The 27,908-nt window shown below is 44.5% G+C and overlaps 2 protein-coding genes across 3 annotated transcripts in view; one reads left to right on the top strand and one right to left on the bottom strand.

Moving 5' to 3' along the window:
- Positions 1 to 280: 280 nt before the first annotated feature.
- Positions 281 to 14,167, bottom strand: NDUFA8 (NADH:ubiquinone oxidoreductase subunit A8). Of its 2 annotated transcripts, none has more exons than XM_058523937.1 (4): positions 14,031 to 14,166; positions 7,645 to 7,808; positions 4,331 to 4,496; positions 281 to 601 (listed from the first exon to the last, which is right to left on the bottom strand). In XM_058523937.1, exons 1-4 carry the CDS (start codon positions 14,079 to 14,081, stop codon positions 464 to 466), a joined length of 519 nt encoding a protein of 172 aa, XP_058379920.1. In that variant the 5' UTR covers positions 14,082 to 14,166; the 3' UTR covers positions 281 to 463. The 2 variants fall into 2 exon arrangements, with proteins under 2 accessions (XP_058379920.1, XP_058379921.1); XM_058523938.1 differs by lacking the exon at positions 281 to 601 and adding an exon at positions 2,655 to 3,897 and having other exon boundaries at positions 14,031 to 14,167.
- A 200-nt stretch (positions 14,168 to 14,367) lies between these two features.
- Positions 14,368 to 27,908, top strand: part of MORN5 (MORN repeat containing 5) — a 32,683-nt gene continuing 19,142 nt past the window's right edge. Inside the window, exons 1-4 of the mRNA XM_058524746.1 lie at positions 14,368 to 14,421; positions 17,675 to 17,822; positions 19,457 to 19,568; positions 23,718 to 23,849. Of these exons, the coding sequence (XP_058380729.1) occupies positions 14,375 to 14,421; positions 17,675 to 17,822; positions 19,457 to 19,568; positions 23,718 to 23,849 (439 nt within the window). The 5' untranslated portion in view covers positions 14,368 to 14,374. The remainder of the gene's footprint in view (positions 14,422 to 17,674; positions 17,823 to 19,456; positions 19,569 to 23,717; positions 23,850 to 27,908) is intronic.

Consider the following 27,908-nt stretch of genomic DNA (forward strand, 5'->3'; position numbering starts at 1 on the left):
TCCCTTGTATGACCTTTAGGAAATCTATTTGTCTGAGATGTCGGATGGGGAAGAGAGTTGAGACTTCAACATATGTCAACAGACACACCCAAGGAGCTGTCTCAGGTAACAAAGCCTTTCCTCTACACCATCACTTCTCCCTGATCTTACGTGGCTCCCCTGCCACACTGGTGAATGGCTTCTTAGAGAGAGAGGAAGAGGCAGGACCACAAGAAGAAAAAGCCAAGGAAAGTCATCTTTAGAGGCCAAAGGTTATATAAAACATAATAAAATACAACTGTTTCCTTTAAAATTTTTAATGGCCAGGAAATGGTATAGAATAACTGCCAAGTCACATAAATTAACTTTTTTGTTAATGTTTGTGATCCAGGAAAGAACACTCTATCGGTCGATGCAAACTGCGTGGGAGCTTTCAGTCGTCGTTGTCTGGGCGCATGACTGAGCGTGGGCCACAGACCCATCTTTACTGGGTCCAGAAAAAAAGGCGGCTGCCATGTTTGGCAGGCTTCAGGTCTCCTTCCACCTCAGGGTTGGGCTCTGGTCTTGGTCTTGAGTGATAGGGATTCTCCGGTAAAGGTCGATCTGTTTTCACTTTGGTGACCTGTGAGGGGTGGAGAGGAAAGAGGCACAGATGAATATGAGGTGGAGTAGTTGTGACCATAAACCCACTTCCCAGCGTTTCCTCTCCTGCTGCCCCAACTACCCTCTTCTTTAAAGCCCCCGCAAATCACATTTAGACTCAGTTAACCCTTGAATACACATTTCAGAAAGCAGACTTTGTGTCATTCCACGTGGCAGAAGTTAGAGATACAGAAGGGAATAAGACAGGCACTGTCCTCAAGGGGCTCACAGTCTAGTGAGGGAGCCAGACAAGAAAATCAACCAAGACTTCTTATTGGAATTACCAAAATGAGGCAGGAACCGAGCGCCAGGGGAACAATGACTCTGCCCACCTAACCCACCCTGAAGGCCAGGGGCCTGGGCTATTTCTGAGGGGGGTAACATTTAGCTTAATCTTGAAGGATGATCAGGAGCCAGCTGGAAGATTAGGGAGGGAAAGACATTCCAAGTAAACGGTACGTATGAAGACAGAGAGGCACGTCTTTAGAATGGCTGAGGCAAAGGCTGCCTGAATAGTGGAGGGAGATGAAGCACCTAACCAGGCACGATGCTGAGCACATTATTCCATTTCATTCTCACATTCCCAGGAGGTCATTTTGCAGGGGTTCACTGAGGCCACCAAGCTAAGGGGAAGACCTAGTTCTCAAAGCCAGATCTGCCCAGTCCAAAGCCTGAGCTTTTAAATAACATGCTACACTGGTAGGCAGGGGTCGGATGACAAAGCATACTGAATGATATGCAGAGGTGTTTGAGTTTTAACAAAGCAGGGAAGTAACTCAATCACATCTGCAGGCTGGAAGGTGCAAACTAGACTGGAGAGGGGCAAGACCAGGAGTGGCGAGTAGAGCCAACAGGCCAGGTGAGATGGTGGAGCACTGAACTACAGTACCAAGGAGAGAGACGGAAGGTGTTTAATCCCACATTAACCCCCGATGGTACAAAAATCTCCATCAGAAACCCAGCAGAAATTATTCTCATTTTAAAGATGAGGAAACAGGCCCACAAAAGTAGAAAGACATAAGGCCATAGTTATTAACAGTCTGGTTATTTAGTGATCTGAACTCTAAGCCACTCCATGTAATATGACCAGATTAGTCTTCCCATATGTACAAATTCAAAAACCATTTATTGTCAACAGAGCTTTTGTGTACACAATCGCACAATTACTACTACAACCACACTGTGAGGCATTACTATCTCTAGTTCATAGATGAGGACCACGGAGGCTGACTTGTCTAAGACAAAGATACTGGTAAATGTCAGAGCTGGAGCCCGAACCCAAGTTTTCTGACTACAAGTCCAGAGTAGTCTTTTGTTTGTTTTTACAACAGTGTTCTCATCTCTCTGCTATAATTAGAGATCACTAATGGTTCCTTATTGCTTGATAGAGTAGTTCCAAATGCCTCCAGCAGGTATTTGAAGCTCCTTTAAGGAAGTGAAGATGTCTATGAAATAAACCTAGAAAAATGGGGTTTCTCAAACTTAAAGTAATAAAAAGACCCCTTTAAAAGACAAATTTTTGTGGAAAGAACAATAAGAAAAACTTCTTCTTCTGCACCACACTCAAAGAGAAAAAGAACAGAAGCATGTGGTCAAACTAATTGCTGGGTAAATGACCCTGGGCAGCTTGCTTGACCTTCAATCTCCCACCTCTAAAATGGGGCTATTAACTCACAGGTTATTAGGATAATATCCACAAAGTGCCTGACGCATAGCAGGTGCTCCGTAAGTTATCTTCAATATTAGTATTATCAGGATGATGGGATTACAGGTGAGAGGGAGTATTCTGCCTAGGAAAATCAGAAACCTCAAAGAAGAACATGACATCTGAACTGAGACTAGACGAGGGAGTAGGAATTCACTAGCGGATGCAGAAGGGAGGGCAATTCATTGAAAACAGGACGCAAAAGTGAATGACACTAAAATGTAGGCTGTATCCAGCTGGTATCACCTTCCTAGAAAGAGACTGGATGCTGATTTTAAGTATAACTAAAACTGATAATCTTCTTAAAGAAATACACTTTTGGAAAGAGTTAAGGCAACAATACTTTTTTTATTTTATAGGTTTTTAAATGTTAATACAAAGATTCAGGTATAAATATGCTTTCTTAACAGCATGATTTGTTAATATTCCTTTCATGAGAGATAGAAATGAGGAAAGGTAGTTTTAGTTATTAAATGTATAAGTTCCACCACTTTCCAATTTAGAATTATCAACTATTTAAAATAATTTGTTCACTGCAGCAAAAGAAGGTATCTGAAATAATCAAGCCAGATACAAAAAACAAACAAAAATCACTGCTGGGCCATTCATCCACTTATGACACCAAGCTTAAGACCCAACAGTCCACAGACACTATACACAAAGGGAAGGGAACGAAGGTTAATTGCAGACCTATGTGCCAGGCACTAGGCTGGAGATGCACATAGGCTCTCTAGATCCATCCTCACAGAAAACTAAGGATTAATCCCAGTCTCACTTTGTAGATGTGCTGGGATAGGAAATATTAAGCAATTTGCTCAGGATCCCATAGCAATTAAGTAGTGGAACCAAGATTCAAATCTACTGTCGGTCTCCATTCAAAACCTGCGTTTTTTCCTTCATGCCTTGCTACCTATGTTGTCCCAGACGGAATGGAGGGTGATGAGGCTCAAGAAGCAGGGATGGGTCAGATCCTAAGGGGCCTTGTATGCCAGGATATGGAGAGGATGCTTTATCTTGTGGGGAGCCTCTGAAAGGTTTTTAAAAACAAAGTGATATTTGATTTATATTCCACGCAGATCATGCCTATAGTGAAGATGTAATTATATCTTAAATTCTTCAATTTCAGAGGATGCACTGCCTTCTAAAATCCAAATTGATCCCCACCCCCGTCCCAGAAATTCATGTGGCCCAGGTTAAGTACTCCTGTCCAAGAAGTGGGGACAGTGAGAGCACTGAAAAAATATTCCAGGGGCCAGCCCCGTGGCGTAGTGGTTAAGTCCGGCATGATTTGCTTTGGTGCCCCGGGTTAGCAGGTTCAGATCCTGGGCGTGAACCTACACCACTCATCAACCCATGCTATGGAGGCATCCCACACACAAAATAGAGGAAGACTGGCAACAGATGCTAGCTCAGAGCACATCTTCCTCACTAACAATAACAACAACAAAATATTCCAGGAGATGCTGATCTAGAGGAACTGATGACTGTATAAAAGAAGAAAGGGTGGGAAGTGAAGAAAAAAGACATTCAGGTTTCTAGCTCTGATGTTTCAACAGACGGTGGTGTCACAACTGAAATAGGAAATACAGGAGAAAGAGTAAGAAAACATTCTTTTTAAACTACAGGCATGTACTTTTTTATCTTAAGCATGTTCCTGAGAAACCTGGCATAACTCTAATCCTGTTTCCCACCGGATTCCACAATAACCTCAATGTTTTCACCAACAGTGTCCCCTAACATTTTCTTATCCTCATCTATTCCTTTCTGTTCTTCTATTAGCTAATGAACCAAAACCAAATCTGCACATGCCAAAAGATCTATTTAAAAGAATATTTCTATTAAATAAATTCCCTTCTGGATTGTGTGCAGTTACTCTAATTAACCTGTTTGTAAACGTGGATTTCTCACATCATCCTGTACTCACAGAAGACCCTTTTCTGCTGCCACCTGCCTTTACCCCACCTTAGTGAGAGAGGGAGACCACCAGCAGGAAGCCTCTGTTACCTTCGACAGCTCCCCCAGGTCAGGCCGCACCCAGCCCAGCTTGTCCAGCACACACTCGTCAAACTTGGCCTGCTGCTTGCGGCAGTGACGGAATAACTGCAGGCTGGAGTAATCGAGGCAGGTCCAGTACTCGGTAAAGGGCTCCGCACAGTGCAGCTTTATCTGCCTGGAAAAGAGGGCGGGTTTAGGGGCAGCTCTGTGCAAAACAACGAAAACCAGAGAAGTGGGGGAAAAAATAGGTACAGACCTCAAACACACAGCCCCGCTTTCTGAAAGGTATGGGGGTAAATACTCTTACCTCACTTACAAGACAACCTGCACATCCTCAGGTTGAGAACCAATAAGTAAATCAAGATTTCCGAGGAAGATGACCTAATTTCTTTGAGGAAGATGACCTAATTTCTTTATGTAGCAAAAATAAATGAAAAGAAATGCCAAAAGATTGTGGTCTAAGGTGCATACATTTTACTCAGAGGAGAACTCCTCACTTGGGGCCTTTTCTTTTCTTTAGATCCAATTCTAAACATTATCAGCTTAGCAAATTTAGAAGAAAAGGAGACGTAATCAGAGATGGGCATGCTGACAGAAGTCACAGGTGACAGACAATGGCAAAGGAGGAGACAGAAGTATAAAAAGCAAATACACAAACTAACAAGCAGAAGATGCTGGGTCATTCAGGGGAGAGGCAAACTGCCCTACACTCCTCAAAGCTCAAGGTCCTCCTTCTATTAATGCAGTCAAGAAACCAGAGGCTAATCCTTGTCATTAAGAAAGTTAAATTATATTTGGTGCTCTCTGTTAAGAAGCAAGGTAGGATATAATCCACTTTGTGACCACCAAAAATGGTTAAAGAAAAAGTAGCTTTTGTGCATAAAAAGCATAAACCTCAACTATTTTGCAAAATTCCCCTTCTTACCATTCAACCTTGCTAGTAATCAAATATACGCAAGAATAAAATACGATTATTTTATGTACAAGCCATATCTGAGGCAGTGGAAGAACTGCAGAGCACCTCTACTCCCCAGTGGAATAATAATTATGAAGTGCTTGCTTGTCACACTCCAAGAATCTAGCTACACTCAGCACAGGAATCTTACTTAACCTGGCGCAGGAAGAACCTCCGAGATGTCAAAGGAAATACATAGTGAAAACTCTGCTTTCCATTCCTGCTCAGTTCCTCTCCTGGGAGGCAACCAATGTTACCAGTTTCTTACATACCCTTCCAGGTATTCTGAATATAACCCTAGGGTTGGCGGGGTGTGCAACACGACCGAAGAAGGACTCGCAAAGCCTTCAAGAGCTTTTCTGAATCACCTCCAGCCTCACTGAGCTGGATTTCCATGGTACAAAATCACACCCACCTAACCTCCACTTGAGAATTGCTCTGTAGTGAGCTACCGTTTCCAAACGGAGTCTTGTGTTCCTTCAATGTGCTGCGGCAGAAGAAGGGCTGCAAACCACGCTTCTAGTACTTGGTCTCTGTTCTGGAGCCTGTTACCCTGGCACCTACACCCAATGGACAATGATCTACCAATGCCAACAAGGAGCAATGGCAGCAGTGAGAAATTCCTCTCATGAAGGCAGTTAGGTACCTGGGGAGCTTGTGAAATCCAAACATTTCCCACTTAAACATACCACCTCTGGACCAAAGCAGAAAGGCTTTGCCAAAGTTCTCTTAGAAAATAAAAAATTTTTAAATAAACACACATTCAAGCTTGTTAACAATCAAATCAATGCAAATTCAAGCAAGAATAAAATACGATTTTGTACCTATCAAATATTTAAATAACATGCAATGCTGGTGAGGTATACCAAGATACAGTGCTTAGGACAGACTAAACTGACCCAACTTTAAACAAAACAGCAACTATAGTTCAAGAGCCATTAAATAATGTTCAAAGCCTTTTATGGAATAATCCCAACGCTGGGAAATTTATGCCAAGGAATTAATTAAAAAATGAAAAAGATCTACATACAAAAGTAATCACTGCAGATTTATCCAAAACTGGAATCAACAACGATGTTTAATAACAGGAATGGGTCAGGTACATTATGGCTGGTTTATCTACTGATGGAATTTTATATAGCCATTAAAAATGATTATCATGAAGACAACATAGCAACTTGAAAGAATGTTCCCAACAATTTCAAGCGAAAAATGAATTTTAAAATGTATACACACTACGACTTTAACCACAAAAATATCTTTGCATGTGGACAAAGACAGAAGCAAGAAAGAAGGAAAGCAGCTATCATGCGAAGGAATTTGATTTTTCCCTCTAATGTCACTGTAGTGGACATCTGTGGGTTTTACCTAGCCAGCAGTCATTCCCCATTCTTCTGTAATATCCTTCTAACTCTCCTTTGGGGAATAACCCCTCCCTATCTTTCAGCAATGTGGTTTAGATGAATCTAAGTCTACTCCCACTTCACGCCTGACCAATCACAGCATCTTATCTCCCAAAACACAACGGATTCAAACATACGTATATGAAATTTACCAGCCAGGCCAATCAGACTCAGTCCCGGGACCTCTGCTCACACTCCTGGAGAACTGGCCCTCTTGGTCTATGTCTGCTAAGCAAGCTGCACACCAGCTTGGAGCAAGTGGTGGCCATTTTTGCTACAGCAAGGAAAGAGTCTCTCTGAAAATGAGACTAAGAGAAATAAGCAGAACTAAGAGACTACGGGGAGAAAAGGAGAGGAAAAAGATACTGAGTAGTTGTGAAATTATTTAAGCCCTTGAATCCAGGCCTGCCTGAAGCTAGGCCTATATCTGGACTTTACAGTTACATGAGCCAATTCCCCTTGAGTTGAGTTTCTGTCCCTTTTAATAGAGTTCTGATTAATGTGGTTGTTAAAACATTTTTCTACAATTACAATTTAGATTTTTTACTTAGAGCACCAAGCACAGTGACCTACCTAAAACTTGACTCTCAACATACTTTTCCTTCCATCCTAATTGTGTGTTCTGCAGTAATGATAAGGGTAACAATCTACTGAATACCTGCTAGCAAGCACCGTGCTGTGTTGTCTCTATGCGCCTTTTCAAATTTTCATAACAATCTTGTATAAGATTGGCATTAGTCTACAATTTGGAGATCGAGATTCATGGAGATTAAAGAACTTGCCAAACAATAAAAAAAACAACAAAAATAACTATCATTTCTTGTGTGCTTACTTTGGTCTATCTGATTTCAAAGCCTTGCATTTCCTACTAAAATTATCCTTCCATTTAATTAGTTGGATGTTTACCAAGATACATATACCTCGATGTTTCAACCAAACAGGCACTGATGTGAAAAGATTTTTACCTAAAGAAGTCCAGAGCACACTTGTTGACGAGCTTGCCTTCCTCTAAACAACGCCTCGGGTCTTTCTCTTCCCAGCGGCAGAGCATGAACTCTTTGTTGGGCTTGTCACACTGTGCTCCATAGTGATGGGCTGCGGCCTTCAGCACAGAAGAACTGACCTTCACCTGGGGAAAGGAACAGTGGGAGAGAGACCAGACTGATGACCAGGACAGCACTTCCCAACTTTACCTCATGCTGGTCAAAACAGAGGGAACACAAAAGGAGCACTGTTCTCACTTTGCCAAGAAAATTAAAGACAGGGACTGCCACAATAATCCCTTATGGTCTATAGTGCTTTAGAGATGACACGTGATTTTCTACACCTTCATAGTAATTTCATTAGGTTGATATTACTATCTCCATCTTAGACATAAGGAAACAGCAGTCCTAACAGAATCCTTAGATTTTTACAACAGAGAAAGTGGAGCTCTGAAGGAAGACGGAGGTTTCTGGGATGTAAGGGGAGGACCCAACTCTGGGGAGCTTGGATGAGTCTCCTATCCAGGAAAAAAAGAGTAGACAGAATTCCCAAAAGACTACAGAATCAAAGAGGATGAGAGACTGGAAGGGATCAGTAAGAGCATCTGTCCAGCAACTTATTACTCATAATAAAGTAGTAAAATTTGTGAATTTTTTAAAATTAGAGAGTATATCCCAGGTAGCCATCCCTGAACTATGTCAGTCTCACTCACTTGCATTCCAGTACATTTTCTTAAGAAACGAAGCATAGTTAGAGCTAGCTCACAGGGAACGGCACACAGTCCAGGGCCTACCTCATAGCTGCTGGTGCGAGGGTCCTACTGGCTGCTTTCCGTACCACCCTTTTCTGAGCCAATATCACAATGTTTTAATTACGGTAACTTAACAGACCATTTTGTTATCTGGGAAGACCATCCTCGTTATTCTTTCTTTTCAAAATCATCTCGGCTATTTTTCCAGATGAATACCCCTCCCCCCCAATAATTCACATTGGAATTGCATCAAGTTTAGTTATATTGAATTTGGAGGGAATGGGCACTTTTACAACACTGGGTCTCTGCTCAAATTTTATCTCCTCAGAGAGTCTCTCCATAACCATCTTACATAAGCAAGCATCAGTGGTCAGCCTTTGTGTGACCACTAGAACGTAAGCTCCAAGAGGGTAGGGATTTTGTTTTCAACAGAGATCCACCACTGTAAAGATGTCAATTCTCCTTAAATAAAAGCATGATTAAATGTAACGTTTACTATGGTTCACCAAGCACCCAAAATAGTGTCTAGTACAAGCAGCTGTTGAGCACTCACTCTGGGCAGGTACTGGGATACAACAGTTACAAAAGAGAGAAGCATGACATGAATTATGCCTTCTCATCCAGAACACAGTCTCTCTCTCCATTTATTCAGGTCATTCTTAGGTCCTTCAGTTACAGTTTCCTTCATATAGGAACCTTGCATATTTCTGGTTTATTCCTCAATATTTTAACATTTCTGATACCATCTAAACAGGATATTTTTTCTATTAGATTTTTAAATTGGTTACACTGTATCTTCTCTCTAGCCACCGTAGTGAACACTTGTCAGTTGCTACAAAACTCAAGACGATTAATGGAAAAACTCTATTTACAAATAAAAACTGCCTCCCTTCCTTTCTGATATTTGTATCTTTTTTTCATCTTTTTCTTTTTTCCTCTCTTATTGCTCTGACCAAAACCTCCAGGATAACACAGATGAACAGCGATGGCAGCAGGCATCCTTGTCTTTTCCTAAACTTTAAAGCACCATTTGGTATGCTATTTGCTGTTGGTGTCTGGGATACAGTTGTTTAGATATTCCTCATTAAGGAAGTTTCTTTCTAATCCTAACTGGCTTTGTTTTACTGTTGTTTTCTCCAGGAAAGACTGAAATTTTCAGGTTTCTTTTTCATTAATCTATAAATGTAATGAAGAGCACTAACAGATTTTCTAAAATGGACCCATTGTATCTAGAATAAAATCTAGTCTGTCATAGCGTATTACACTTTAAGATACCACTGGATATGATTTGCAAATATTTTATTAAGGATTTTTAAGTGAGAATAATTTTATAATTATTTTTATAATAATAAAAATTTTATAATTTTGTTTTTTTATGAATTTCACACAGCTTAGGTTAAATTATTATGAAGATAAAAGGCAAGGAAAGGGCCGGCCCCGTGGCTTAGCGGTTGAGTGCGTGCGCTCCGCTGCTGGCGGCCCGGGTTCGGATCCCGGGTGCGCACTGACGCACCGCTTCTCTGGCCATGCTGAGGCCGCGTCCCACATACAGCAACTAGAAGGATGTGCAACTATGACATACAACTATCTACTGGGGCTTTGGAGAGAAAAAAAAAAAAAAAAGGAGGAGGATTGACAATAGATATTAGCTCAGAGCCAGTCTTCCTCAGCAAAAAGAGGAGGATTAGCACGGATGTTAGCTCAGGGCTGATCTTCCTCACACACACAAAAAAAAAGGCAAGGAAAGATGAAGAGAATAATTCATCTACACAATACAGGAAGAAGAGAATAAACTGTTAGAATTACCAAAGCAAAGGTGGACTTATGATGTAACTGATATTTGCCATGACAATTCTAATAAATTTGTTAAAAAAAATCAATAAAATTTTATATTACAGTTTTTGATAATAAGAGTTTATTTATGTTAATTGAGTGGTACATGCTTGCTATATTACCTATAAAGAACTCGGAGAATAAAAATCAAGATTTGAATTTTTTTTAAAGCTTAATATAGTTTAAAAATTAACTTTGCTATATTTACTTCCATGTCAAATGCCTTAAAATATCTTTAAGTGGTTGATTTAATTACTCAAAGGCCTTCATAGCTATTATGCCCAAAAGACCCTATGGCATTCTTTGCTTTACTTTCCTACAAATGTAGAGGTCTTATCAAAACCTAGGTACACCTACGTTGTTGAGCATGTAAAATATGCTCGTCACAGGGAAATAAAGGATGAGAACCACTCACTGAATCTATTTCCTGAGGAAAAAGAGAGATGTGCTCAAGATCCCACAGCAGGTCAGAACTGGAATCCAGACTGACCTCCAATCAGACCTCTTCCCATCACATCACCATCGCTGAAGTGGCAAAGGACTTCCGATGTCACCATTGCCCCTCATCTGCTTCTTCTCTAAGACTGATGAGACTCAGCAGCAACAACATCCTCTCACAGCTGCTTACTGTGAATACCCTCCCAAATCCATTCAGCTCCCTTTGTCCCAAAGAACACAGGCTTTCAACGTCCTTCCTCACTTATCCTCACAACAGCCTCAGTGCACAGCACGTTTATACAGTCTGCAGGTGTGGAAAGGGAGGCAGAAAAAGTCTTACAATCTACAACCAATCTTCCAGTCTGTTCCTCTTCCTTAAACCACGTCTGCACTTATTAGAGTACTCAATTTATACCACACCTTATATTTTACTTAATTTATATAAAATGAAGGATAATGATACTTATTTGATAGACCTGTTATGAGGATTAAATGAGTTAATACATATAAAAATATTAGGAACAGTGCCTAACACATAGAAAGCACATCATAAATATTAGCTATTATTTTTACTCAAAATTGTCCATGTGCACAGGAGTTTCCAGCCCAAAGCTTCTGACTTTTTCCACAGGGATGTGTCATAATTCCAAAGTCAATGAGGTCCAAAATATGTCTAACTGCTCCTTCTGGCTTCCCCAGTCCTACTTCAGATTGCAAATCTGACATTGATTCCTCAACCTTTCCTGCCTCTGATATCCAACTCGTTGCTAAGTCTGATCGATTCCAGATAAATTTGTTCTTTCCTCTCTGTAAGCATAGTCACCAATTATGTTGTGGTTATTAATATCTTCCACAATTATTTCAACAGCCACCAAGGCTAGTCTCCCTGCTTTTCTTTTCCTCTCTTCAATCCACTGTTCACAGAGCTGCTGGAGTGATCTTCCTAAAAGACGATTCCTATTTCACTCTGCTATTAAAACAAATTAGCAACAAAACCTTCGAAGGATTCAGCCTTCACAGCAGAATAAAGCCTAAACTTCTTACTGGGTATTGAAATCCTTTTGAATCCAAACTCTTTCCAGCCTTCTCACCCATGACCTTTCAAAAAGGGACTATCTGCTCTTCTCTCAGAACAGTGAACTCATGTTCCCAGAACTCATTTTTGGCCTGCTGTATTTTCCCATTTCCTTACCTTTGCTCAGATTCTACCCTTACTTAGAAAGTTCTCTCCATCTCTGCCTACAAAGGCCATTTTTTTTTTTTTTTGTGAGGAAGACTAGCCCTGAGCTAACATCCAATGCCAATCCTCCTCTTTTCTGCTGAGGAAGATTGACCCTGGGCTAACATCCGTGCCCATCTTCCTCCACTTTATATGGGACGCCGCCACAGCATGGCTTGACAGGTGGTGCATCTGTGCGCACCTGGGATCCAAACCTGCGAACCCCGGGCCACCACAGCGGAGCGCGCACACTTGACCGCTGCGCCACCAGGCCGGCCCCTAAAGGCCATTCTTCAAATGCCATGTAGCCAAGTCTTACATTATGCCCAAGTGCATTCTCTGTTCCCTTTATAGCCTCAGAGAATTATACAGCTGGAATCACTTCATCTTACAAATAAAATAAATGTGTCTGCAAATGCTAAAAGTGACTAATCAAGGTAACCAAGCAGTTAGGCCTAGAATTTAGATCCAACTTCAAATCCTACTTTCTTTTCTTAAACCATGTGTGCCCCTCTTCCATAGCGTCTAATCATACTTTGTGTTGTATTTTAGTTATTTATGTAATTATCTGTTTCTCAATTCAACTGTGTGAACCCTCAGGGCAAATTTATTCCAGATATAGAATACTTGCGGTAAGCAGAACCTCAGATGTTCGTTGAACCAAATTAAAGTTCCAATGAAAAAGACAACAACTCAAGAGTAACCCAGCTTCACAGTGGAGCAAGCAACAAAAAACTTGACTGTTGGCAGCAGCCCCCAACTCTTAGTAAATGTCACTTTATTATAAAGTCCCTGAACCACCTAAAAATGTCTTCATCTGAGAAAAATAATACTTGTCATTCTCACAGGCATCTAAGAAGATTAAGTGAAGTAATGCAGATAAAACAACACAGTGCCAGGGATATAATTTCTGGCATAATTTTTAGTCTTGCCCGCCCTCTCCTCCAATCTAGCCTGATCTTTCTACCATTCAGTCCTGCCGTGCCACTCCTCTGCCTTAAAATTTCCACTTCTCCCCACCACCTCACTTACAGGATAAAGTCTGACCTTGTGGAATGTGCTCCCCAGTCCTGTCTAGGCCTTCCCACCAATAGTAGAGTCACGTCAAACAGCACCTTCTCCCTAAACACAAATTTTCTGCTAAGCCTTCTCACTCTTTTAAGCTTTTGCCCATAATACAGTAGTTTAAAAGCCTGGGTTTTAAACTCAGACCTGGATTCACACTCCCTCTCTACCACTTAACTAGGGATGCGACCTTGGGCAAATCGCTTCTACTCTCAGGACCTGTTTCCTTATCTAGAACATGGAGAGACCAGTTATATCCTTCCTTATAGTGGTGCTGGCAGGATTTGACGAATTAATGCATGCAATTAGCATCCTGCCTGACATCCAGAAAAGGCCTGACCGTGTTTGCTATAATTAGTATTAATCTGTCTTCACTTCACTTCTCATACTACTCACCACACTGCACTGTAACTACCTCTTTATAGGTCTCCTCCCCATGAGATTACAAACTCTATGAGGGCAAGAACTACATCTCTTATTTTCCAGTGTATGTGCCTGTGGTCATTATTCAAGTGGTATCTCTTGAATAAATGAATGCTTTAAATGTCTAATAACCAAACACCTTCCCAGGGCTGACAGCAACGTCACTCTCCAATATCAGCTCCCTTTTCTGCGGTTTCCTAGCCCGCCTGTAACGTACTTTGCACCGATGATGCTACTTTAAGGTCACTGTCTCTCTCCCTGGACTGGGAGCACCGGGGGTTGCATACTCACTTCGCAGGGAGGTTTGAGTATTAAGTGACTTTTAATAAAGTAAGTACAGTGGCCCTGGCTGGTGCTTAATAAAAAGTACCACTAATATTCACGTAAAGAAGCTGATCGCTCTGGGTGAGGGGGGAAGGAGAGGAGAGTTCTAGAGCCACTGCAGGATGGGGTGGGAGGGAGGCGATTCCTGGAGCTGAGAAGGGGGCGTCCAGGGACCGACCTGTGCACGTATTGGGGTGCATGGGGTGGAGTGCGGGCCCGGGGCCCAGGGTCCACTGAGTCGAAGCAGGGCTGGGCCCAGGCCAGGGAAGCTGCAGCCCTATGTCCCGCTTGCCTGTCCTCCGGACGAGCCTCACCTCCTGCACTTTCAGATCCTCCAGAGTGGGCAGCTCAACTATCCCCGGCATGATGGCGGTAGCCCCGACCCGGAGGAGGCGACAGCAGCCCCGTCGCCCCCGTCTCCTTGAACTCCCCTTTCGACCGCCGAGGGCCGCCTAGTGCCTGCGCATGCGCAGCAGGCAGCACGCAGGCGCACTACTCTGCCCAAACGCGAGCCACGGAGCGTGCGCAAGGCCAGGAAGTCCTGCGGTCTCTGGGGGCGGGGCTTCGCGTCAGCTCCGCCCATCCTTCCTGGTTGTCATAGTGAGGCGAGATACACTGAGACTCCGGGACCCAAAGGCTGAAGCTAGAGGCGGGTGTCATGGAGTACACGGGGAGCCAATATATTGGGGAATATATAGATGGGAGGTAAGGCCTCATTTGACCCACTATGTCTTGAGCATCTGTGACTGGGAAAGACGGCCGTCTTTTTGCCTTTGCAAAGGACCTTGTACCAGACAGTTTCACAAACTTTATCCATTTTAACCTTCAGGACAACCCTTTCGGGTAGGATTGTTTGTTGCCATTTTACAGTTCAGGAAAATGAGACCCAGAGAAGTAAAGTAACTTGCTCAAGAACACATGCCTAATAAGCGGCAGAGCCGAGATACGTTCATTCCGTATATGTATTTGTGTGTGTGTGTTTGCTATCGGCCAGTTTTAGACATGGGGATAAGAATATAAAAAATGTCAAGATTCTTGCTTTCATGGAGCTTATAGTCTATTTGGTGTATTGCCAATAAACAAATAAATGAGAAGATAATTTCAAATAGTGGCTTTGCCTGAATCTTCCCATCTTCACAGCAGCACTGTGAAATAGATATCATTATCGCCATTTTACAGATGGAAAAAGTGAGGCTCAGAGTGATTACATAACTTGCCCAGAGTCACCTAGTGACATTCGGCAGAGCAGAGATCAAAACCTAGGTCTGACCTCAAAGCCCGCGTGCTTTCTACTATAGAGCCATGCTGCTGGGCACCCACAGAGGAGGCGTCCAGTCAGGGCAGTCCTTGCAGGCTTTATGGAGGAGGTAATATTTGAAACGGGCCCTGAAGGTTGGGTAGGATTTAGGTGGGTGGAGAAGCAAGGTGAAGAATGTTTCCAGGCAGAGGGAACAACACGAGCAATAGCTAAGAGGGCTTATAAGGGGAGGAGCAGGCGGTTCAGTTTGGCTGGAGTGTAGGATGTGCCTAGAGAGGGAGCGGGGAAGCTAGAAATGTGGGTCTGTGCTCTGCAGTAGAGAGATTTGAATACTGTGCACAATTCTGTGGGCAAAAGGAGCCACTGATAGATTCTTGGTAGGGCTGGGCATTAGGAAATCTAATTTATTTCATCTCTGTATCCCTCCTCATAGGGCATATGCCTGGTAGGCACTCGGTAAATATTGGCTGAATGAATGAATGATATTTGAGATATGGTAATTATATCCTCATTATGGATTGAAACCTTCATTATAAAGTAGCTTTCTTTGTTCTTTTTAACTTACTTTTAATTTAGGATGAAGGCTTTCTCCTTGAATGAATAGAAGAAGAATAGAAGGGAAGGACAGAGGGCTGAAGGGAAGGAGGGAAAGAGGGAGGGAGACTGAGTGGACATGGGGAGATCAAGTCAGAGCCCATTGCAGGTGTCCCATTAAGAGGCAACAGGACCCTGCGCCAAGGCAGAGGCAGTGGGGCTGCAGGAAAGAGGAAAATGTAGGCGAAGTTTGGAGATTTCATTGCCAGGACTTGGCAGCTGATTGGCTCCTGGTCCCACTCAGAGACTGGCTGGGTACCCAGCCCAGTACCCAATGCCAGGCTTTCAACCTGGAGGACTCTGATACCACTCATGGAAATTGAGAACTCTGAGCAGGGGCTCCTTTGGAGGAGGAGAGGATGAGTTCCATTTTGGGTGAGCTGGACATGTCTGTAGAAGGTCTGAACAATGATGTACAGTTTGCAGTTTAAAAAAAGAGGGCTGAGTCTAATCTCGAAGAAGGGTTTAGATGGAAACTGTTCTTAGAAATGATAGATGTGATCTCAAGAAAGAGGTGGAGGAAAGAAGAAGAGGAGTTCTGTCTCCTCCCACGTCTTGCAGTAGAATAGAAGCAAAATAGTTTTTGAGCTCTTACTATAAGCCAGGCATTCTGCTATTGTTTCATAGCCATTATTTCATTCAATTATCTCAACAACTTTGGGGGGATGTTGTCATTATCCCCATTTTACAGATGAGAAAGGCTCAGAGAGGTGAAGGAGCTTGCCCAAGTTCACACAGGCACAGAGAGGTGGAGCCAGGTCTGGACACCAGATCTGCATGGTTCAGAAGCTGCGCCTTCAGCACAGCGCTCCCCTGCTCGAGGCCTGTGCCACAGTGTCATCTTCTGTCATCCATCCAGTCAGTTCACTGGCCCTTCTGTTTCCTTCCTTCCTTATTCAGTAGATGTTGATGGAGCACCTGTTTAAGAAGAGATGTGATTCTAAGAGTGAAGATTCCAAGGTCTTCCTCTCAAGAAGCTTTGATTAAATAAGGGATATGAGGTATACAGTTCAATGCAAGGCAGAAAGTGCTAGCGTCCAACAGAGGTACAAGCAAAAGCCTAAAGAATTTCAGAGTTGGGAGCAGTGACTTCCAGCTAGTGGGAAGAATGGAGAAGGAATAAAGGATTGAAGCAGTGAATGAAAGCATATTTCATAAGCACTCCCTATATGTCAGCTCCTTTACTAGGAAAACTGTTATACGTTATCTGGGTTAATCTTGGGCATTAATCTCAGCCATTTCACACATGAAGTAAATGGTTGAGCTGGGTGTCCCTGCCCTGTGCTCCTGTAGGGCCCTGTCTTCCCCCTGCTGGCACTTACCACACATTATATAATTGTTTAACTGTGTCCCCCCCAGACTGTGAGCCCCCTTGAGGGCAGGACTGCATCTGCCTTGAGCACTGTTGTGTCCTTGTCGTATCCAGCAGAGCAGACGCAGCACATGTGGTAGTGCTGATATATTGTAGGTGTTCTGTAAATATTTGATGGAAAAAAGGAAGGAAGGAAGGAAGGAAGGAAAATGAAGGAAGGAAGGAAGGGAGGAAGGAAGGGAGGGAGGCAGGAAGGAAGGAAAACAGACAAAGAGGTTTACGGAAGTCTCCAAGATGATACATCTAGGAAATGGTGAAGTAAGATTTAAACCCATGTCTCCTGTCAAAATTTCATATTTTGCCAAATTTCCTGCTTGTGGTGTAAAGGGCAGGGGTGGGCTGGTCTGGAAGACAGGGAAGATGCAGAACTAGCTGCCAGGAAATCTGGCCCTAGTCTCTTCACAGTGCTTACTGTGTGGCTTTGGGCACATCCCTCCCCTCTCTGGGCCCACCAAGGGGTGTTTCCGGGGACAACGTGAACTCCAGGACAGCCTCTAGGTGAGGGGGAGGACAAACAGACCAAACTCTGCCCCCCACCACCTTCAACAACACAGACCCTCTCATTTTTGAACCTGTGAGGGAAACAAAACAAAAATTTTGTTTTTCAAGAGAGTATTGCTGAGACAGTAATGTCTGAGGACCCTGAGGATGAGGTTCCCACTCTTGACCTGCGCCTGCCAGCTCTATCCTCCAGCAGCCATATGGCGCTTAATGATCTCCCTTTGTTCTTACAGGATGGAGGGCGAAGCTGAATACATCCTCCCTACGGAAACAAGATATGTTGGGGAAATGAAGGACGGCATGTTTCATGGCCAAGGAACCCTGTACTTCCCCAACGGGAGTCGATACGATGCCGTTTGGGAAAAGGGATTGGTCGTAAAGGTAATCAGCCTGGGGAGGGGGGCTGCAGAGGGGAAAGCCTGGGACAGGAAGAGCCCTGCTGAGCCCCTGCCCTCCCTGTCTGGTGCCCTCTTCTCCCCTCCTCTTGATCTCCCAGGACTCTGGATCTCTCCCCCTTCTCTTCCTCTAGAGAGGCCATGATGCATTTGAATCCTATTATGCCACTAACTGTGTGACCTTGGGCCCGTGACTTCCCCTTTCTGAGATTGAAGTTTCTTGTCTATAAACTGGGGACGATAGTTGTATTAGTTTCATATTGCTGCTATAACAAATGACTATAAACTCAGAGCCTTAAAACAACAGAAACTTATTATCTTACAGTTCTGGAAGTCGGAAGTCTAAAATAGGTCAGCAGTGCTGCGTTCCTCTCAGAGGCTCTATGGGAGGATCCATTTCCTTGCCTTCTCCAGCTTCTAGAAGCTGCCTACATTCTTGGCTCGTGGCCACACATCACTCTGACCTCCGCTTCCATCATCACATCTCCTCCTCTCCTTCTGCTTCTGTCATCACTTCGTCTTCCATCACTGTGACCCTTCTATCACTTCTGCAGCTGTGACCCTCCTGTTTTCCTCTTATAAGGACCCTCATGATTATGTTGGGCCCACCCAGATAATCCAGGATAATCTCCCCATTTCAAGATCCTTAATTTAATCACATCTTCAAAGTCCCTTTTGTCATGTAAGTTTAACTTATTCAGAGGTTACAGCAATTAGACGTGGACATCTTGGGGGACCATTATTCAGCCTGCCACCGTAGTACGAGGCACTTCCTAGGATGGTTGTGAGAGTAAATGAAACAATACATGTCAGTGCTTTACTCAGTACCTGGCATCCAGTAGGCACTGCTATTCAAGGGTTCTTAACCTGGGATTTGTGGGCCATGGAAACAATTCAGGGACTATATTTATCTCTGAGGAAAGACCTATAGCTCTCATCAGTTTCACCCAGGGTGTATACAGGCTGGATCATGACCTAAAAAAAGTTAAGAAACATTCCTTGTTTTATAGCTTGGAAAATCTAAGCCCCAGGAAGGGGATGTGACTTATCCAAGGTCACACAGTGAATTAATAGTATTGGAATTTCCACTCATGTTTCCTGATGCCCAGGCCAATGTGATGTCCACATCCTGGGGCTTCCCTTAGCACTAAGGCAGCAAAAGCAGAATGTAGGTGTTTGGACAAAGGGCCGTGACTGATGGCTCTGAAAATTTTTAGCTATGATAATAATAAAAGAATAATAATAACATTTATTGACTACTAACTAATATGCCAGGCACTATACTAAATACTTTACATCTACTATCTCATTGAATCTCATTGAATCAACCCTATGAAATAGATAGCATTATTATCATCCAATTTCACAAATGAGGAAACCACGGCCAGAGAGGGTAGGTCATCTGCCCAAGGTCACACACATGAATTGCCGTATTTTGAGTGCCAAGCCCGGAGCTCAGCACTTTTTATCCATTCCTTCTAATCATCATAGCCATAATAATTGTAGTAGTTGGCGCTCCTTTTCTGTGGCAATGAGAAAGCCACCTCTTCCCCTGACATCTGTCCTTCTTGGCAAAAGAAGGGCTTCCACAGACCTGCGTGTGTGCCCCTTGTCTTCCAGGGCAGGTACACCTTCGCGGATGGGCTGCAGTATGACGGGGAGAACTGGCATTACTGCGACGGCTATGATCGGAGGTTTTACACGGAGATCTGCTACGGCTTGAAGCCTGCAGGTACCCGGCCCCCTGCCTCTCCCTCACACCCAAACTGAGAGGGAAACAAAAGACAGTTTTCAATAAGTGGGCCGTGGCCTATTGAAGTAACCCAGAAGAGAGCAGGAATTGAGCAAAGGCTGCAGAATGCAAAAGAGCCAGGTTCTGGAGCCAGAGAGGCCAGTCCTCAAACCTCAGCTGGGGACGGTAGTAGCCAGGGACCATGGGCAGGGCATTCACCTCTCTATGCCTCAGTTACTGTCCTGCAAAATGGGACAATAGCATCATCTACCTCACAAGTCTGTAGTAAATAAGAGAATACATGTAAAGTGTTTACAACAGTGTCTTGCACACACAGTAGGTACATGGTACGTCTCAGCTGTTGTTTCTCGTAGTACCAACAGTAATGCTGAAATTGAGCAGCTCTGAAGGAGCATGTGCCCTGTGTATGAGGTGCTGGTGAGGCTCTGTAATCTCTGATCTCATAGAATCTCCAGATGACCCTGCTGTGTCTGTCTTCCTAGCCCCATGGCATAGAGGAGGAACTGAGGCCACAGAATCCCAATGCATTTCCCAGTGGCAGAGCTTACGTTGGAGCCCAAGTCTTCCTCTCTGAGATCCCCTGTGTCACGCTATCTCCCTGCAAAAGTCATGTTCCGTCACAGAGGGTCACATCTGGGCCTAGAGTCTGGATTCAGAGTCTGGATTCAGGGAGGGACAGCTTAAGGGGCTCATCTGTGTTTCTGAGACTCATGTGAGGTCAGCTGAACCTCAAGGGCATAGTGTTTGGCCCAGCTGAGACAATATATCCAAAATGGTGGATGGGAAAATGACTTTGCAAACTGTCAAAATAAACCGTAGCTCATGAGATAATGTGGTGTAGCTAACAGCGTGGAGCCGGAAGGTCTGGGTTTGAGTCCTGGCATTCCCTCTCAATAGCGGGAAGAGCCTGGGCAAGTCAACCTCCGTGAGGGCAGAAGCCTCCAGAAAGCACCCAGGGTTGGAGTCAGCAGACCTGAGCTCACACCCTGGCTTTGGGACCTTGGGTCAGTTAGTTGACGAGGTGAGCCTTCTCTTTTCCCTTTGGCTCTTTTCCCAGCTCTTCTTCCCCCAAGCATTAATTTTGGAGTTCTCCAGGGCTCTCTGGCCTGAGGCCCTCTTCTGTTATCATTCTGTACCCTTTCCCTAAACAAGTTGATTCACTTCTAATCCTTCATTTACCATCAGCTTCCAAACTGAAATCAAAATCCCTGCCTTCAGCTTCCCCAACACCTATTTTTGGTCATCCCTCAACTGGTCTGCACTGAATTCATTACCTCTCCCCGGTCCTACCCTGCTCAGTGATCCCTCCCTCAGAGACCATCACTCCCGTCCACCTAGGTAAGCCTAATTCTACCATCTCCTTCCTCCGTGTGCAATCCAACACTGGTCCTATTGGTTCTGCCTCTTTTTTTTTTTTTTTAAGATATTTTATTTCATTTTTTTTGTGAGGAAGATCAGCCCTGAGCTAACGTCCATGCTAATCCTCCTCTTTTTGCTGAGGAAGACCGGCTCTGAGCTAACATCTATTGCCAATCCTCCTCCTTTTTTTCCCCAAAGCCCCAGTAGATAGTTGTATATCATAGTTGCACATCCTTCTAGTTGCTGTATGTGGGACACAGCTGCAGCATGGCCGGAGAAGCAGTGCGTGGGTGCGTGCCCGGGATCCGAACCCAGGCCGCCAGTAGCGGAGCACGCGCACTTAACCGCTAAGCCACAGGGCCACCCCTTGGTTCTGCCTCTTAAATATATTCATTCATTTGTTCATTAGACAGTTACCTACTGAGAACCTCCATGTGCGAAGCTGAGTTTCCTTCATCCTCTCTGCCACTGCCCTATTCCAGACCTCTATCCTCTTCCATCGACTATCTGGTCTCCTGAGGTCCACACTTGAGCTCCTGGCCTGGTCTCCACTCTGCAGTCAGTTTCATCTTTGAAAAACGTGAATCTGATTGCCACCCCCTGACACACACACACACACACACACACACACACACACACACACACTCTTCAGGGCCTTCTCATGACCCTGAGGATAAGGTTCCAAATTCTTAAAGCGACTTGCATTCTCTGGTTTATGCTGATATCCCCAACCTCATACTAGCTCTACTTGGATTTTTCTTTCTCCTTTCTTGCCACGCTTGCTTTCTCTCTGTTCCTTGAAGAGACCTGCTCTTTCCTGCCATTCCCTCTGCCTGGAGGAATGCTTCAACCCTCTCACTTCACCCAAATAACTCCCTCCCATCCTTCAGGTCTCAGGTTAATGTCCCTTGTTCTGGGACCCCATCCCTGAATTTCCAGATGAGGCAAGGTCTCCCTGTGGCCTATCAGAGAGCAGCCACGGTTCTCCTCCAGGGCTCTGTCATGAGTGCTCAGTATCTCTCTTCCCGAGCCAACTGTGAACTCTATGAGGGCAGGGGCTCCGTCTCACTCACTGCTGTGTCCCCAGTGCCCAGCACATTGCCTGCCACATAGTAGGTGCTCAATAAGCAGGGACGATAATATTGACATCACAGCTGGAGGTGAGAGGGTGCACTTAGGGGAGTTAAGGTAACGACATTAATGAACATTTCCTGAGCACCTACTCTGTGTCAGACACTGGCTGGGCCCTGGAGGACTGAGAGCTGAGAGGACGCATTCTTTGCCTTGAGAGAGCTACCAGTCTAGATGCCACTTGTAAATGGCTTGTAAATGGCTCCTCTTGGGTTAGCTATGACGGGGCCCAGACTTTGTCACGGGCTCTTCACCCCAACTGAGGCCTGTAGGCAAAGAGCTCTGGCCTCAGGCCTCAGCTCTCACGGAGCGGCTGGTTTTGCCACAGCTGGGGCTCTGCCAGTCTCGAAGGCAGTGCGGCGACCTTCCAGGCAGCCTTCCCTTCTCCTCCAGCGACTCCCAGCAGAGCAGCTTTATCCTAAGTGTCCACTTCCTGCCCAAGTGACTCGGCACTTTGCAGACCAGCAGCCACCTCTCAGCCTCCGGAGGCAGGCATTGTTAGGGCAGGGTGAGGGTCAAGGCTGCCCCTTTTCTTCTCTGAGCATCTGTGAGATGGGCATTGGCATGAGGCTTCAGGGAGAGAAGGACTGTAAAGCGCCTGGTGTGGAGTAAGCACTCAGAAATTGTGAGCCAATAGTATACCTAGTTGTTATTGTTAACCAACATAAGGGCACCTACTGTGTAGAGGACTCTGAGCTGTAAGTATCCAGCCCTCAGTCCAGAGGACAGGGAATTATAGGAACCACAGCTTAGAAGGAACCTGAGAAGTTATTTATTCCAACCTTGTACCCTTTATTCAGGCCTTAGCATTCCAACATGTACAACGCACAGGATGGCATAGGCTAAATGACACACCAGCTCCTCTTTCTTTCCTGGTGGTTCCAGTGTCCCCAGTCCTGGAGTGGTGCCCAGGCCTACTCCTCCCCGGATGTCAGCAGTTTAACATATAGGTTACAGAGCTGGGTATCTAGCTGCTTCCTAGCTGCATAACCTTGGGCAAGTTACTTGACCTCTCTGAGCCTCAGTCTACATATCTGTAAAACGGGGCCACAGGGCTGCTGTGAGAATTAAGTGAAATAGTAGGAGTCAAGCACTGAACACCATGCCTGGCACGTTATAAGCACTCAGGCTGCTGTTCTCATAATTTTGGTGAGAGTCAAGGTTCTCCATTCGCTGATCCTTGCCCACTTGACCCATTTTTTTCCTACTGTTCTCCTCATATGTGCCTTGCTTCACAAGGTTTCCTGAGTGAGGCACGATGGCTCATGTCTCTGGCCTCTGCCCGCACCTTGAGTGCCATCCTTGTCCTAGACATGCCTTTCTATCCACACATCAACTCTGATGTGTCCTCAGGGTTTCTTTGTCTCCAGAACCGGTGCCCTTCTCATGGTGTCCCTAGAAATGGAGGATGGGGTCAAGGAAGAAGACAGGGGTCTAGTTCCCAAGACCCTGCTCACAGAGCCGTTTTCAGGAAGCTCCTTTGGGGCACTGCTCGGGCTGCTCCTGCTCCGTGCCCTCAACAGGGAGCAGTGGAGCCAGATACTCAGATGAGCAACCAGCCAAAAGTGGATTTTAAGGGGGCACTGGGTTTGGATTTGGCCTCGGTGGTGAGTTAATTATCCATTATATCCTTTCAAGGTATCTCTCAACTCACCAATATGGACCCACCTAGAAAAATCCCTAAAGGCTGTTATGATTGTGGGGACGGCTTCTATAACCCAGTGACGAGGATAGTCAAGGACTATCGGAATCGCTTCCTGAGAAATGCAGGTATGGTTATTCTGACACCCTGCAGCACAGGTTTCCTCTTGTCTCATCCACACATAGGGTTGTGCATATGTCTCACATACACGCATGCATTTGGTGAGAAAGACGCTTTTGCTGATAAAGGACAAAAGTTGGTTATCTAAGTGTTTCACCATTTGGAATTCTCATGGCTGACATGTCTACACATCGTCACACAGTAAAGTAAAGGACATTAGTGGTCTAACTATGACAGCACATAAATGTAGCACTGAAAGGATTAAAGTACTTATTTTTTCATGCTTCCCTTCAACTAGTATTTAATGAACACCTACTGTATGCCAGACACTATGCTTGGTGTGGGCTCCAAAGCAGGGCAAAGGTAAACACAAACCCTGACCAAGATAGCTTCTAGTTTGACAGGTAGAAGACAAGTACTTTATAAACAGTTGATTACATTATGGAATAAGCACGGTGAAAGGGAAAAACATGGCCCTAGTTGGGGGTGGGGGAGAGGTGGGGATCCCAGAGAGGTGGGAGTGATGCTGTGGGGGCACAAAGAAGGGGCACTTGATCCAGAATTGGCAATTCAGGAAAGGTTTCAAGAAGGGAGTGACAGCTAAGCTGAGACCTGAAGAATAATTGGGAATTGACCATAAGGTATGGGGAGAGATTTTCCAGCCAACTAGAGGTGAGTGATACCATGCAGTCCAAGAAGGCCGGCTGGCCCCTCACCAGAGGAGTACCTTGGAGGATCTAGAACCTCAGTTTGGTGAGTGAATGCAAGCTGATCAGACTGAGAAGGACTGACTTACAGTGACCAAACTTGCAGGAGGCCAATGTACAAATAAGAACAGGAAGATTTTCCTTTAATTCAATGATTCCTAACTTTTGTCTTTTCTAGAGTCACAATCCTGCTAGGAATAACAAGAACTATGGACTCTCTTCCTAGAAAAATGCCTATATATGCACAGGCGTGCGCGCGCGCGCACACACACACACACGTTTTGCATAGTCTTAAGGGGTTGATGGTCCATCTAAAAATCCAGGTCAAGAAACCCTGCTCTATAATAAGAAAGAACTGCCAGGTAGACCAGAAGGCCTGGGCTGATTGATGCGAGTGTTCTGTCCCCATAGGGAAATTGACTCAGTAAGTCAATGCTGATCAGAAAGTTGCCTGTGGTGCTGGAATAAGAGCGAAGGGAAGGTCAGCTGACTTTGTGGTGGAATCCTGGAGCTGAGGTACCCCTAACCCACTGGTGCCCCGGAGGAACAGGGCACATGCTCCACTCCAAGTCCCCTGGCGGTTTTCCTTTACTGACTTCCCACTATCCATCAACAGAGTGTGCTGTGTAGAACACTAATCCTGCTGGATGTTAATAGGCTCACCAGGAAGTTTCTTGATCAAATAAGCTTAAGGAGATACTGAATTAAACAATGCTAAACAGTTTTATTTACTGAAGGACTTCTCAGGGCCTTTAATATGCTAATATACCTCGTTCTTTTCCTTCCAAGCACTGTTTCAACTGTAATTAAGTAGTCATTTGTGTAATTAATTGCTTAACGCCTCTCCCACTAGTCTGTAAGATCCAGGTGGGCGGGGACTCTGTCTGTCTTGTCTCTACTTGTATCAATCAGAAAAACAGAAAGGATTGACTACCAGGAAATCAGTTAAATAGGTATTGGAGAACTGAAAAAGCAAAAGGCGGACATTGAGGAACAGAGAAAGTAACTGCAGGAAGCAGCTACCACCTCAAGAACTGGAGGGGAAAGCAAGAGACTGGGTGATTAGAACCTAGAAGGTCGATAGAAGGACCCCCCAGGAGCTGCGAACTCTTGCGGGGTCAGGGGTTGGGAGGGGTTGAGGGGGGTGTGGCACACTGCCCAGCAGGGCCTCTGGAGAAAGATAGATGAATCTGATTCTAGGAGTGTGGAAAAAACTGGAAACTGGAAGTGAAACACCATTGCTGGGGCAACACTGACACTGACATGAGCAGCAAGCAAAACAGAAAAGTCTGTGTTCCTTCTCCCTCCGTCTGCCTTACAGCGCCTACCTGGGGGCCAGCTGGCAAAGTAGAAATGTCATTCACATAGTCCCAGTCCCAACATCACAAGGAGAGTACAGAAAGGTAGGTGTGGGGCTGAGAGACAGTAGCTTCATAACCGGCACCCCTTTCGTTGCTCAGTATCTTCTATGCTACACTCTTCTATACTACAAAGATAACATAGTTATGCCTTTTTGTATAACAAGTTGCAACTATCCTGCATACAAATACAAAGATACTCTCACCTTCTCCTCCAAGAGGGGAGATATAAAGCCCCAATGGACATTGTATCCATCTTTGAGAGAATTTAGTCCTTGACAGTCCTGCCTAAATAATCTGTAACCTACGAGCCACTGCCAATAATCCTTCTATAAAATAATAAGGGGAAAAGAGGACATAAAAGAAAAGAAATTATTTAATAAAAACAAATGTGTTGATAGATAGATGATATAGATACAGCTATACATACACATACAAGCAAGGAAGAAAAGCTGCATCACTGCTACAGTCCTTTCTGTAAGTGGTCTTGAGGCTGTAGTTAATATTTCTAAATTCCTTCTTCCATCATCCATTCTATGTGCCCTTTGCTTTCAGCCTGCACTTCAATTAGTCTGGTTTTTTCCTGGTAGGGCGACCCAAACCTTCGTTCTTGAAGGGTCTGAATCCTTACCGGTCATGCCTTTTTTGTTTGTTGTTTGGTTTGGTTCTTCATTGACTTGTACTATTGGCAGTGGAAGTACTAAGAGGTGCCCTAGAGAACCCCCCGGGTTCCAGACAGCGTCCCCTTTCCCCCACTGTACAGCAGCAACCCAGTTTCCCTCCCCCGCCATCAGGATCAGTCACTCCAGCCAATACAGTATTTCCCTTCTTTGCCTGTTGTTTCAGTGGCACAAGGAGCCAAAATGGCCAGGTGACTGTTTCAACTTCCAGGTCAATTGAACCATCATTGTATCACCTGGTGGGACCATTTATCCTTGAGAACTAAGACCTTTGAACTAGAAAAGTTCAAAGTTATAGGAAAGGAAGCAAACATTTTGTTTAAAAATTGGTGCACTGCTATAGTCCCAGTACCAAGCATAGGCCCAGGCCCATAGTAGGTGCCTATTGAGTACATATGAAAGAAATAAATTAAGGAATGAGTGTGTACTGTGGATCTCTGCCAGGGAGATACATTTGTATCATCTCCCAAACTTGTTTGACCATAAAATTAGTTGCAAGATGGGGCAGCAGGGAGCATTTTTAAGGAACTACGGTTCCATGGAGTGTATTTTGGGGAATTCTGTATTAGTATAATCTTTCTTCAATTGTGGTAAGTGCAGCTGATTCATTGTCAGCTTTTTAGGTTTGAATTGTATCCCAGTCTTGCCTCACTGAGATGACATCCTGGTACCCTGGAGATTCACAGTCTAGTGGTAGAAACAGATACAGAAACATACCATCACAATATAATGTGATGGAGGCCCCGGTGCAGAGGGGCCCTGGAGGATGCGGGGGGATGAGGAGGGGGAACTGGCCATCTCTCCCACTAGACTGTAAGATTCAGGTGGACAGAGACTCTGTCTGTCTTGTCTCCACTTGTATCGGTCAGAGTCCAGTCAGTAAAACAGAAAGAATTGAATATCAGGAAATCAGTTAAATAAGCTGGGTTGGAGGGTGTCAGTCAGGAAAAGACTCCGAGAACTGATGGGTCTTAAAGAATGAAGAGGAGTTTCATAAACAGAAATGTTGGGGAAGGGCATTCCAGGCAGAGGGGACAGCATGTGCAAAGATACAGAGACATGAAAAAGCACGGTGTGACTGGGGAATCAGAAATTGTGGTTCCCAGAATCCTGGGGGCAAAAGCCATGCTTGATGATAAACTTTAAAATGTGTCCTGGGGATGAATAGATGGAGCACAGAGGAATTTTAGGGCAGTAAAATTACTCTGTATGATACTGTAATGGTGGATATATGTCATTATACCTTTGTCCAAACTCATAGAATGTACACCACTAAGAGTGAACCCTGATGTAAACTGTGGACTTTGGGTGATTGTGATGTG

Source organism: Diceros bicornis, chromosome 28 (assembly GCF_020826845.1).
Source record: "Diceros bicornis minor isolate mBicDic1 chromosome 28, mDicBic1.mat.cur, whole genome shotgun sequence".
Classification (NCBI taxonomy): Eukaryota; Metazoa; Chordata; class Mammalia; order Perissodactyla; family Rhinocerotidae; genus Diceros; species Diceros bicornis.

What these genes read in the sequence shown, in the direction of transcription:
- NDUFA8 (XM_058523937.1), bottom strand. Translation starts at nt 14,081, where the DNA reads ATGCCGGGGATAGTTGAGCTGCCCACTCTGGAGGATCTGAAAGTGCAG. An exon ending in AGGATCTGAAAGTGCAGGAG is followed by an intron (nt 7,809 to 14,030) that starts GTGAGGCTCGTC and finishes TCCTTTCCCCAG; the next exon opens with GTGAAGGTCAGTTCTTCTGT. An exon ending in ACCTGGGGGAGCTGTCGAAG is followed by an intron (nt 602 to 4,330) that starts GTAACAGAGGCT and finishes CACCCCTCACAG; the next exon opens with GTCACCAAAGTGAAAACAGA.